Raw genomic sequence first — 13773 nt, 5'->3', positions numbered from 1 at the left:
CTCACCTACACAGCGTGCATGCGCTGCATAGGAGGGAATCTTTTGGAATCGATCAGCTATTTGGGCAAAAACGTGCACGTTTTGCATTTCTTTCTATTGCAACGCGTGCACGTTTGGCTTTTCCATTGCGGGAGCGAGCTTTGACGACATCTGTTTGTAATTATCTTGCAAACAGATGGTGCCCCTGCTCGCTCCCGCAAGGGAAACGCTGTGTGCAGGCAGTGTCGGTTGCCTTTGAATTCGATGCGTGACCCCGCACGGTGCAGTAATCGCTCACTCCCTCCCTCACAGGGTGACACCTAACAATAATAGTGAGAATAAAATGATTATTAATAATACTTTTTTCCTTGTTGTTGTTTTTATTATTTTTGTCATAGTATATCGCGCGCGTGCACCTGGGCGGTCGCATAGAGCGCCAGTGACGTCAGGGCAGCCGTGACGGTGTCTGAGGCGAGAAGGGTAGATTCATGCAAGAGAACCAGACGCCAGGAGCTCTGAGGTTTTCCAGACCTGGTTGCGTTAAACAACGCTGCACGAGATGCCTTTTTTTCCTGACAGTGAAAGCGGCTGCTCTTGGGTGGAGAGTAGTGTCGCCGAGGCATGTCGGTATTCGGCGGTTTATAAACGCTAGGGTGTAGGATCTGATCAATAAAAAAATACAAAAGGCAGCAAGAGGGCGCGCGGGGCCTCAAGCAGCCTTGTAAACATCTGTCACCGCTGGGAGGAAGGGGGTTGCTCCACCCGTTCAAAGGCTGCATATTTACACGCCGGGGCTATGGGAATTACACGTGACAGAGCAGGTCTCACAGTTACTCTGGCCACTGCTGAGGTGTCTATTCATTCTCAAAGACCCCCCCCCCCCACCCTTAAAAAAACAAAAAAACAAGCATTGGCATAGCCAATAGTCTCGCCTTTGGGACCTTAGAAGTGTTTAGCCATGCAACAGTTGATGTTGGTGCACCAAGGATATTGTGCTGGAATACTAAACACTTACAAGGTCCCAAAGGCGAGACCTATTAGCTATGCCAATGCTTGTTGGCTTTGTCATTGCATGATTTGTCATGGATTTTGAAAAACATTTTTGTTGGGGAACCTTCCGGGTCTCATCAATCTAAAAAAAAACTGTGGGTATAAGCAAAAATATTTTGGGTCTCAAAAAGCGCATATTGGTATAGTAGTACATGACAATGAAGGAACTACTTTGTGAGTGGATGTGCTTCTTGTGAAAAGGCCAAACACCACCACAGTAAATGTAGCCAATGGCTGAAATAGGCTGCCCCACTACCCCATACTGTAGCGGGCAGAGGAAAACTGAATAGCACACAACAGACCAATGGATTTACGAGGCCGGCTGGAAAATAAATCATAATACTTTGGTTAAAGCCAGCCTCAAAAAAATAAACACTGATAACTGTAACAACGAAATAAATTATATGAGATAAAATACTCCCAGCAATATATCACGGATCAGTGACCATGGAAGAATTTGGACAAAGGCAGAGATCCTTTAAGAGGTCACAGAATTCTCAGGTAACTTCCTTTATCATTTCTAACATGTATTAATATGTGGGGCCTTGTGGTACCCTGTAGCTAGCTGGTACCAAACAGCCATGTGTTTGCTACTATTTAAATGTCAAATGCATTAGTGCTTCCCTGCATGGGATGGTGAACAGCCCAAATATGGAGTGGAAGTGAATCAAAATCACATTCCATCACTCCCTACTCAGATCTTTGATTTCTTATTTTGTACTTGCATACCGCCCCTCTAGCATTCTTCACATTTAATATGGTCAAGATGGCCTTTGGCGGAATGTAGCATCCAGACAGATGTGACAGTGGTATGTGACGAGTCACATCAGGAAGTCAAAAGGCTTTGCAAAAGCCTCAGGCCAGGTGATTGCCTGTTGACCCATCTCCAGAAATATTCTGTCCACAGTCTTCCCATTACTAATAACCTAATTGAGCGCTCTCTCTTACCAGTGCAAAGAGATAGCGGGAGACATGGTGGGATGTCACATTACAAGGTCTTCTTTTGAGAGGAGGACTATGGACTGACCTCCCTCCCTATGCCAGGTCGAAACATGGTCCTTCCTTCCGCAGGCAAGGTCAATGTGGAGGGAAGGAGGGACCTCCTAGCCAAGAAGGGTGGCAAGCAGTTCTATGACATAACTATCCACTTGAAAAACACTGTTACAAGCAGAAAGCAACATGTATTCTTATTACAGCCATGCTGTGACATCATAACAAGCCTATAATAAGTAAAGAAACTACAGAAGCATGTAGGGAGATTAAGAGCTCCCACTAATATTTACAGTGTGGCATACAACTGTTTTTCCATTTCTAAGTTCAGTAAACAGCAGGTAACTCTTGCTCGATGTAATGGAACTCATTTTACCAAACTCAAATGGACCAACGGCTCAGTTTGTTAGCCATGATTCAAATCTGTGACTTGCAGTTCTTTGCAGATGTCAACAACCAGCATTAACTCACTAGCCATAGTGCTGACAATAGTAATTCCCAAACAAAACACGCACCTGTATATAGAAACGTTCTCAATCAGCGCGTTGCTCTCAGACTCCTGCAGCACAAGTCCTCGTGGGGAAACCGTGAGTGTGACTTTCTGGAATTTCTTGGATCCCACTCTAGCCTAAAAGAGGAAAGCAAAGAGGTCAGTTCAACCTACGATAAAAGCTGTCAATCCAGTGACAAGCATGGCATTTCTTGGTGGTCTGCCACCTTATTACAACCCCTAATCAGGTGTGCACAAATGGTCAGTGCCTTTAATGAGCCAAGGAAACTAATTCAATCCAGACCAGAGGAGGTTTGAGGATTGGGCAATACACACAAGTCTTGCCAACAGCCCAATAATGACCCCAATCTGAACAATAAATTCCTGGACTCCTGTTGGAGGCAACGAGATGTTAATAAACGTGTCTGCGTTTGCTTGGAAGCTGGCAGTGAAGTTTCTGCGGTGAAAGAGCGCTGGAGCGCACAGTCCTAGAAGTCAATGACCGACATTAAGAGGTAGCGACAGAAGATAGATGCCTGGAAAACCTTGATCAGTAGACACTGATTGTTAGATTTGGGGGTCTCTAGTTGGCAGAGGTAAGTACCTTTGACCAAATAGGGACCCTTGCGTCTAGTCAGGGTAAGGGGGTACACTCCTAAAATAACCCCTGCTCACCCCCTTGGTAGCTTGGCACGAGCAGACAGGCTTATATCAGAGGCAGTGTGTAAAGCATTTGTGAACACATACACTAATACAGTGATAACACTACAGATGGACACCATACAGGTTGTATATCAAAAATAAGTACTTTTATTTAGACTTCACACAAGACCACAGATGACAAAAATCCACAATGCTGTACTTTAAAAATGATGGAAATAGCTTAGTTCTCTTTAGATGTTAAATGCAACACTTTATACTCAATGTACCTTTGGATGAGTAAAGCTAAACAACGAAAGTGTTGCAGGGAAGGTGATGAGTCGGTTCCTTACACGCAAGAACGGTGATGCGTCGGTTCTTCGTGTGGGGAGGTGATGCGTCAGTTTCTTACTACGCTTACATGGCGATGCCCCTGCAGCGCCGTGATGCGATGAAGATCCGGTGCAATGAAACAAAATGGCATCTTCTCCTTGATGCGACAACGACCAGGCGATGCGGCCCGTCTGTCGGCCGGGCGGCGACTGCGAATTTTCTGTGCCGCGACAGACCTGCAACACGCTTCTCCGGTGATGCGAGGGCATCTGCTGCAACGGCGACACTCTTCTCCCGTGATGCGAGGCGTTTCAGTGATGCAATGCGACCGCGGCAGCAGCGACACCCTTCTTCAGTGATGTGAAGACATCTGCTGCGGCGGCAACACTCTTCTCCGGCGAGGTGCTTCGATGATGCAATGCGGCAGCACCCTTCTTCAGTGATGCGACGACAGGGGCTTCGTCACGCTTCTTCTCCATGAGTCGCCCTTCCAGCTCCCTGCGACATGCAGTCTCCCAGAAGGCCCAGCACAACAGTAGGCACTTCAAATTCTCAGCAAGGGAATGCAGGGGAGTTGGTTGGTGAAGTCTGTTGTCCCTGAGACTTCAGCAGGAGGCAAGCACTATCTTTACAAGTTGATGTAAGTTGATGAAAGTAGCGCAAAGTTCCTTTCTCCTTTCTTTGGCAGTTAGGCAACCACTGCAGGCCAATCCCCCAAACAGCACTCAGCTTAGGGGTAGTCTCCTCCTTCAGTTTCTCTCTGGTTCCTCTCCTCAGCAAAGGTTCTTCTTGTTTCCCAAAAGTGATCTAAATTTCTGGGGTCTGGGTCCCCCCTCTTTTATACACCTATTTTCTTTGTTCTCTGCAGGCAGAGAGTGTCTGTACCTAGTCCAAACCTGTTCTGGCCAGTCCTGGAACACTTTGTTGACAAGACTCTTCCTTTCTTTTGACAGTGTGGGCCAGGGACATCAGACGCACCACAGGAGTTGGAGCCAGAGTTGTGGAAGGCAGGCCACGCCCTATTCAGGTCCCAGGTGCAACTCCTCCCACTACTCTACATGCAGATGGCTCTATTCAGCCCTGTGCTGACTCACCCTGTCTCCTGGAATCCCCCAGCCCCTGTCACTCAAACTCCTGACAAGGAATACACAACCAAGCAGAGGAAAGGCCTGGATAGTTAGGCAAGAAAATACCTACTTTCCAAAAGTGGTATTTTCAAACACAGAATGTTAAAATCAACTTCACTAAACAATGTATTTTATCATTCTGAGTTCAGGCATACTAAACTCGAATTTCTACCACGTTCCCTGAGTCAGTTAGGATTATAAAATGTAATCTAACGGCCCATTCTGGCCTATGGAGAACAGGTAGCCTTGCAAAAGTGAAAAACGAAAATGGCTGTAATTCACTATCATGCCACACACATCAGGGCATGTCCTACCTTTTGCCTACAATGCACCCTGCCCTTGGGCCTACATTAGGGGTGACTAATATGCAGAAAAGGGAAGGTTTAGGGACTGGCAAGTGGGTGCACTTGCCAGTCAACATGGCAGTACCAGACTGCACGCAGACTCTGCAATGGCAGGCCTGAGACACACTTTACAGGCTGCTTCTGTGGGTGGCACCATCAGTGCTGCAAGCCCACCAGCAGCATTTGATTTACACGCCCTGGGCACACGCAGTGCACTGTACTAGGGTCTGACAAGTAAACCAAATATGCCAATCATGGAGTCACTAATCCATTCATCAATTTACAATATGGAGAGCATATGCACTTTAGCACTGATCGGCAGCGGTAAAGTGCCAAGAGTCATAAAACCAACAAAAACAGGTCAGACAAAATAAAGGAGGAAGGCAAAAAGTTCAGGGATGACCCTGCAAAAAGGGTCAAGTCCAACACTGATATGTCAGGGTTGCCAGACACTGCCGGTCATCAACAATCAGAACAAGCATTTCTGAAATGCAGAATTAGACGACCAACTACACATAATAGCAGGGCACTCCCCCTCTTCATTTTTATTAAGCCCAAACTCTTCTCACAAAATGATATGGAAATACAACCTCACCCCAAAAATAGGCAACCCGATTTCTGTCCAGATATTTCCAACTTCACACACAAGACTGGCAGTAATTCATAGTCCATCACCGTAACAAATCAAAGTGAATGTATGCCTTTTACAACCTGATGCACCATCTGAAGCCCTTTTCAGCAGAAGATTCACTGCCACGTTCTTTTTATTCTCGCATTTATCTGTGGGGTAGGTCACAGTAAATAACACAAAATACCATCGATGTCCAGTCAGTGTTATAACCTCAATGAGGATTAGGGCTTTAATGTACGCTCTAGCAGACAGTAACAAGGTTGGTGCTACACCTTCTGCAGCTGAGCGGTCTTACAGCTCCTGAGCTATGCATATGATGTTCCATCCCATTTGTCCTTACAGCCAGTGATATTCGCTGGCGCTGTGCCTGAACTCAAACGAGGGAGCCTAAGGCCTCCAGTCTGTGGAAGGGGCTTTTATCACAAGGGAGGGAAATCTGCGCTTCAGACACTGGCACTATGGACCAAAGTCTGGCACTGGTCTAGATTTGGATATCACATTAGACAAATCACTGGGCTAAAGCCTTAGCAGACGAAACTGCCATAACCACGAAAATAAAAGGTCTTCCACAAAAAATTCATATGCCCAAAAAAACAGCATTGGAACCAGATCCCAACATATTTAGTCACTATTGAGGAATCAAAGATTCAGTCCTTGAAGTTAACCAGAGATTTGACCACTTGTTTCCTGAAAGGAACAGTCCAGAGTCACTTGAGTCCCACAACCAGTTTGTGATTTTCTCAATGGAAGGGATGCAGTAATGGGATGCACCCAGCATAGACTCCCAATATCCAGGAACCACTGTCTCAGAATCCTCATTTGTGGCCTAGATTTTTCAAGGGCATGACATGCACGCACTGCGGCCACAAGCTTCACCAGGTCCCATGGAACGGCTGGTTTAAGCATCTTCGCTCATATGTTGACCAGAACAGTGAAATAAGGAGCACCCCCAATGGTCTCACTTGGATGTGAAGGGCCCTGGGGCAAAATAACAAGGGCATCACAGCTTTTCCAGGCCATGCAGAAGACTTAGTTCTGGCACTATGCCAACAAAATCATGCTATTAAAGACGTTTTGTCAAAAAGACAGCATTTATTTAGTAAAATGTTTTACAGTGCATTGTACGCTGCCTTTCGATTACTTGAGCGCGCCATGGGTAGGGCAGAGGTACAAAATAACACAAGAAACATGTGAAAACATTGTCATTTCATGTCACCTTCTTTTCTTGAACATAAATCAATACACTAACATCTATTCGGTTTCTAGTGCTAATATATTTGATTTATTAACAATCGTAAACACACACGCATCAAGCATTAGCAAGGTCAATAGGTCTGATGTCAGCTACCAGACTTTTGGCTTTGCCAATGCTTTTTCTGTTACTTTTTTTCTGTGTAAAACGTTATTTTTGACGAGCTCCTGAGGCCTCGCTCACATAAAAAAATAAACATTAACTAATAATAAAAGCACAGCAAAGCCATCCCTCGTCCGAAAGAGAACTACAATGTGAGGATGGGCTCTTTGCGAAAGAACAGAATGCCATCACTCACAGTGAAGTTAGCCAATGGCTGATTGACTCGGCCTCATTGTCCATCTTGTATGCTGTAGTGGGCTGACAAAAATGTGAATGGCAATAAAAGGCCAATGGATGAAGAGGGCTGGTTGGAAACCTATATAAATAATTCTATTCCGTCTATGATTGTAAAATCCAAGGGTCTTGGCTAATGCTAGACCTAAAATCAAGATGTCAACACCAGGCACTTCCCGGGATTACAAGGCTATCCCGGAGTGGCCCCGCCATGCACATGGAGGCGGCTCAGACTCTTCTCTCATTCTTCCGCGCGCCCCATCAGTTTGACCCACGGTGCTAGTCCTTCCAAGTGAAAGAGTGGAGTCGATACCCTCACAGGGAAGTCACCCGGCCACTGCAGAAACTACAGGGCTTTATATACCACCCCCCTGTGACCTCTGTGGGCCAAGGAGGAATTAAGTCGGTGCAACTTCTGAGATTGACCCTTTCTTGGAGACAAGTGGGTGTTCATCCCACACCTAGGCTCTGCAACCACATAATTAACGAAGGGGTGGTGGGGGTTCAACCCCCTAGGATGGTTTTCCACCCATCACTTACACGCAACCCCTCTTCTGCTCCTCCTTTTTGCCAAATGGTCTTTCAAAATACCTTGTTTCTATACCAATTCAGTAATTAAATGGTGTACAGTGCAAGTGCACAAAATAGTTTACTCAGCTTGGAGTTTTGACATGTTATGTGCAATTTCTCCCTGAAATTCATTTATATTTTTGTGAACATTTAGTTTTTGGAGGAGAAAACTCGCAACAGCTAAATTAAGAACAAATAACTTTCGACCAGATGAGCTGAGGGGGATCCTCCTTGGATAGAGTAGGTGAGCCTTGTCCTGACCCCCAGTAGACGAGAAAAGGTGCTTCCGATACCCTCATCCATCGGGCACTTCCTACGGCACTCCAAAATCAGGTCACATCGCAGACGCCTCGACAACCTGAGGTTTCCACGACCACAGCACAGCTTGAAATCCCAGCGTGGCTGGCCCAGAAAAATCTCATTTATTATGAAAAGAATTTTAAAACATTAAATTATTAACCCTGCTGCTAGGCTCTGAGCAGGAACACAAGGCAGCTCCGTCCCTTTAGGCCCACGCTTTTAGCAAATTACAGGTTAGATTAGAAACCAATGACCTGGAAGGAAACCCAACTTGAGTCAGTGGTGGAGCTGGGACCACGTGTTCTCCATTAGTTAAGGTTCTGTAAAATCATCAGAGAGAAAGCGGGTGAATGTGGGTGGGTGGGTGTATGTGTGAGTGTCTGTCTGTGTAGGTGATCTGATGAGCGGTATCACAGGAGCACCAGTGAAAAGCACGGGTGAAGCGAAAACACCAGGAGATGGTGTGGGGATAGGAGTGTGGGTTCTAGGGGGGATATACTTGTTTTAGGTAATTGCGTCACCTTACATTCATACCGTCCAGATAAACCAGACCAGGAGCAGCAAGCGGGAACTGTTGCGAGCAAAAGAGCTGGTATAACTGAAAGACCGCTCAGGTCCTGGTTACACTCTGAACGAGAGAAAGAGAGCTGAGCATGCGGCCCATTATAAAACAGGAAACAATACTCCTCCTGCAAAGACTGATAACCATGAGGGACAAAGAAGCGAGGCAAAGCAAGATAAACAGGTGGACAGACAAAAAAAACAAAGAGGGGTGTATTGGTTAGATAAAACAAATGTCCAAATGAAGAGTGTGTGCTGACTGTTCAGAAGCACAGACTCCAACCTTTACTCCTCTCCACTCGCAAAAGAATGACCATTCAGAACATGCATTGGGATCATAGGGTGGCTAAAGCAGACACAAGCAGGAGCTCTCGGCACAAATCTGCAATCCCTGGCAGGGAGCCCTCGACTTCAGCAAGAACACGGGGCAATCAGAGGGAAAGACGCCATGGGACACCATCAGACTGTGGAACAACTGTGCATAGCGCCACGAGGGGAGGTGAAGCGGCTTTCTGGCCTCGCCATCCGGCTCCTCCTTAGGGTGGATAAAATATCAAGCAACGGCCATCCTTAGAATATACAAGGAGCAATAGGTTACAGTGACAGCTTCCTTCACCTTCCTCTCTTCAAACCCACCTCCCCTCACTCTCGCTACACAAAGGCCACATACATTCTGTACCCGCTCCAGGGGCTTAGGATACAAAGACTGCTCAGTTCCTCCCCTGGGCTGTGATCTGAGGGCTCAGGTTCAAGCCTATCATGTTTCATTCCGAGGTTACGGATTTTTCCCCTAAGGTGACATTCCTGACATATTGAAAATACCCGTAGTTTACTACAAAAATAACATTTGCAGGTATTGTAGGCCACTGGGTCTGGAAACCAATTTCGTAGCAGACTGTGCTGATAAAGTTTCCCAACTTTAGCGTATTGAGAAACTTTTATTTCATGTTAACAATTTGAATCAGAAAGACTCCCTGGAACGGATTAATGCTTTTGAACCCGTAGTCGGCGAGCCTACTCCTATGCGGGGCATATACTTGATACTACTTTCACCTCTTCAGACTGTCAGTGAATACCCCAATGCCTTCAGCTTGGATGGACCATTATATGGCACATTTCTATAATTTTTCAACAAGTTGTCCGTAGGTTTTTAGATTTAAATCTTTTTTTATTGATTTAATAAACAGGACAGACCAAAATGCTTTCGGCGAGGAGCCCAGCTAGAGGGTCATGCTCAATAAAACGCTACATGGTGCATTTACAACGATGTCAACAAACAGAAAAGAATCAACCCACCGGCCCCCTCCCCCTGGTCCCTCCCCTTTCTCCCAACCACCCCTCCCCACATCCCCGTCACATCCAAGAAGGTGTCTAGAGCCTACAGTGGAAAAAAAAACTAGGGGTCATGCGATTGGGTGAGGTTGCGTGAGAGCGAACAAAGTCATAAGAGGCATATGTACCTAGGACAGGTGAGTTTGTGGAATCCGGAGCATAGGAGAGTGATGAAAAGACGCCGTAGTTCTGAGAAGGAAGCTCCGTCTCCTTGGAGGGAAAAGGAAATGCGCTCCCTCCCCAGTACATACCACAGCCTATGCAACCATCCCTGTATTGAGGGTGTCCTATCTGACCCCATGCTGCCAGAATATTCTGTAGCTGCCCCTAAAGCTATACCCATCTGTTTCCCTTTGCGTGATGTTAGGGGGAATGTAAGTCTATCTGAGACGCCTGGTATGATATATTGTATGTAAATGTATTGGCATTTATATAGCGCACTACTTACCCGTAGGGTCCCAAGGCGCTTCGACCGCTGCGGAACCCTTCCTGGCTTCCCTGAGAGATGGTCCCTTAATGGGTATCTCCAGGGTGAGACCAGGCATCCCCGGCGGTCTGGTGGGGCCGTTAGTGAAGATGAGGCAAGCTAATGCCCAGAGTTGCCGAGTGTGATCGCTGATCGGAGTGGGCACCGAGGCGAGAGAATTATCGAGTCTGCTGACCCTGGTCCAGAAACCTGCCGCGCCGGGAATCGAACCCTGGTCCAGGGCCGTCCTCTGCTCTCGGGTCTGCCGCCTCTAACCAGTGAGCCACACTACTTCACTACTTCACTATATATTCCGAATCGTAAAATAGTACTGTCCAAGTGGCGCTCTATTTCATCTAGGACCTGAGTCCAGTATGATTAAACCATAGGACATTCTCATAGAATATGCAACAGGGAGCCGGTCGCTCCACATCCCCTCCAGCATCCGGCTAACGGCTGGGGTCGCTCCTGTGCAATCTGTGCGGGGTGAGATACCAGTATGTCACTATCTTGGTAGCAGACTTTATGCTAGAGATATTGCGTGCTGAATGCCTAGCCCTATATTGGCTATCGTCCCATTCTTTCTGGGTCAGTGTGCGCCCCAGCTCCGCCTCCCACCTTTTCTGTCCCGCTGACCTACTCTCATGTTCCGGAGGGCGTAATAGATGATAGAGTTCTGTGAGGAGTCTCTTAGTGGATTGCTTAGATAATAGCCAACGTTCAAAGGGGGTAAGCTTTCTCTCGGCTTCCTGATGTACCTGGGGCTGCATCACACAATGCCGCATTTGCTGGTAATGGTACCGCTCAGTCTAGGCTTCAGGTTTTTATTCTGCTTTGCTAAGAAGTTGGTCGAGGAAACAGTAAATAATGAATATGTGGCAGCAGAACTCTCCACTTTTACTCTTAATCTTCATATTCAAATTGAAGAAAAGATCTCAATCTTTGGACACTAGATAAAACTGTACCTGAGAGATAAATTAATCTACCAGGTCTAAGCCTACTACCCCAAGTATTCTAATAAAATTAGCATTGTCAAAGGGCACTCAAAGAAGTTTCAACGTCTGTGGAGGAAAGGTAACATCCCAGTTGCTAAGAACATTTATAATAAAGAAATCTAGACAGATCAACATCCTATAATTCATCCTGGGCTGACCTTTATGCTACTAGGATTACAAGAGCAAAACACTCCTTGAAATAACTCTTTCCCCTTTTAGAAAGCTTGCCTACTTCTTTAGCCTCACATATTAAGACTTGCCCGTCTCAGGTTCTTTTGAATTAATTGAGACAATAAAGACCAGTTTTCATTCTTTGAGTAAACAATGTTATTTCTAGCATCACTTCATCCCAAGCTGGCATCCGTGTTTCGAGACGACCTTTAACTGACCCTAGTCTCTCGCTGAGTGGAATCAGACTACAGTGAAAACTGAACAAGATTTCCTTTCCACCTTTAAACTGGGCATGCCTTCCAATGCGTGCCCTCCCCAGATCTTGCATATGGTGGAAGTGGTTGTGTGACCTTGTTTGCCGGACACCTGTAATATTTCTTTGTATTCCACAGATGTCCCTTCATGCTGGAAACAAGCTCATGTAATTCCTCTTCCAAAGAGACCATCTGCAAACTTTCTAATTTTAGACCTATAGCTTGGCTTCCTCTTCAAGCCAAGATGATATAAAAGCATGTTGATTATCAGCTTCCAGCCTATTTATAATCAAATCATCAGCTAGGGGACACACAATATGGGTTTGGATCCGATCACAGTACTCAGACCGTGCTCGTGGCTCTTGTGGATGATCGTAGAAACATCTTGGACTAAGGCGGATAGGTCGCCACGGTTCTACTAGACCTCTCGACAGCCTAGGACGTGGTCTTTTATTCTGTGCTTATTCACCATCTTGGAGGCTTGGGAGTCTGATCTTGCTCTGCGGTGGTTTAAGTCTTGTTTTTGGAGGACAAAGAAGCTGTGTCTATTTGCAGCTTTTTATTTCAGGAGTGCGCAGTCCCTCCCTGTTTTACGCAGGTCTCCATTTCTGGTGGTCTGGGGAGGTCCTTTGGCTTTAGCAGGATGTTTCCAGCGGACGATAAACAGGTTAGCACTTCTATCGCAGATAACCTTGTTAACCACCAGTACTGTATTTCTGCTTGCATGTCAGCCATGGAATCATAGATGAGTTGCAATTTTGAACTCCGGCGATTTCGCTGCTGAGAGCTCAAACCTCCATTTGGTCTTCTGGCCTAATAAACTCGGGAAATATGCCCAGGCGCCCCCCCCCCCCCGACCTGCATGAAGAATGTAGGGATTTTACAGCACACCAGTCTTACTTGTGGTGCTCAGATCTCCTGTGTGTCAAATCTAAATGTTTCGACCTACCTCATCTATTTATACGGTTTACCCTCTTCTTCCTTTGTCAGCCAGGAAAACGGTGGTTCAGTCCCAGGGGGATCTCTCGGCGCTTAGAGGAAAAGGTACTCATTGGGCGTGCACATTGAACACAGCCAGGTCTTTAAAAGTTTCTTAAAACTGGTTAGCTCACCGCAGGCCCTAATGTTCTGCGGCAGACTGTTTCAGTGACTGGCAGTCAGATATGAGAAGGCTTTCCCCCCATCCTGGCCCTGTGTATTCTTTGGATGCACAGGAGATTGCCATTACTTGATCTTAGTTGTCGAGCCGGTTGGTACTGTATGAGATTATTTCTAAGATACACATGGCCTTTTCCCTGTAGTGATCTAAAGACCACACAGAGCATCTTAAAAATAGCTTGTTTCCTGACCGGGAACCAGTGAAGCTGGCTCAACAGAGGGGCAGAAGGGGTCCGCATCGGCTTGTTGAGAGCAAGGCGGGCTGCCGTGTTCTGTACCACCTGTAATTTAGATAGAAGATCTTCCCTTACTCCCACAAGCAATGAATTGCCGTAGTCAAGCCGACTCGCCAGGAGTGACTGGGTAAGGGTTTTTCTTGCTGAGAGGGGAATCCAGGTAAAGATCTTCCTAAGCATCTTCATTGTGCCGAAGCAGGTGCCTGACAGTGTCTTCACCTGCTCCTCCATTGATAGTTTGTTATCTATCCTAATGCCAAGGTTCGTAGCCCAATTCTTAGGAGAGGGGGCTTCACCCAGCTCAGCAGGCCACCACTCGGGAGACCAGATTGATTCTGCTTTCCTGAACAGCAAAATCTCAGTTTTAGAGGAGTTGAGCTGTAAAAAGTTCTTCCTCATCCAACTCGCAATGCTAGACATGCAGTTTTTGAATTTCAATTGAGTTGACATAATGTCATCCTCAATGGGGACAATTAGCTGCGTGTCATCAGCATATGAGATGGTTTCAAATCCATGGCCTCTGATGATATCAGCCAGGAGGGTGACATACACATTAAAT

General features: G+C 46.3%; 1 protein-coding gene across 2 annotated transcripts in view; it reads right to left on the bottom strand.

The window, feature by feature from the left end:
- The window catches only part of LOC147709654 (low density lipoprotein receptor adapter protein 1-like), a 313839-nt gene that overhangs the window by 150243 nt on the left and 149823 nt on the right, over positions 1-13773 (bottom strand). For both annotated transcript variants that reach the window (XM_086928172.1, XM_086928173.1), the window contains exon 3: positions 2535-2647. In XM_086928172.1, coding sequence (XP_086784298.1) covers positions 2535-2647 — 113 coding nt within the window. The remainder of the gene's footprint in view (positions 1-2534; positions 2648-13773) is intronic.

This window comes from Lissotriton vulgaris, chromosome 6, assembly GCF_964263255.1.
Source record: "Lissotriton vulgaris chromosome 6, aLisVul1.2, whole genome shotgun sequence".
In the NCBI taxonomy this organism is placed as follows: domain Eukaryota; kingdom Metazoa; phylum Chordata; class Amphibia; order Caudata; family Salamandridae; genus Lissotriton; species Lissotriton vulgaris.
The sequence above is the reverse complement of the archived record's forward strand: the minus strand, read 5'-3'. Positions and strand labels throughout refer to the sequence as shown.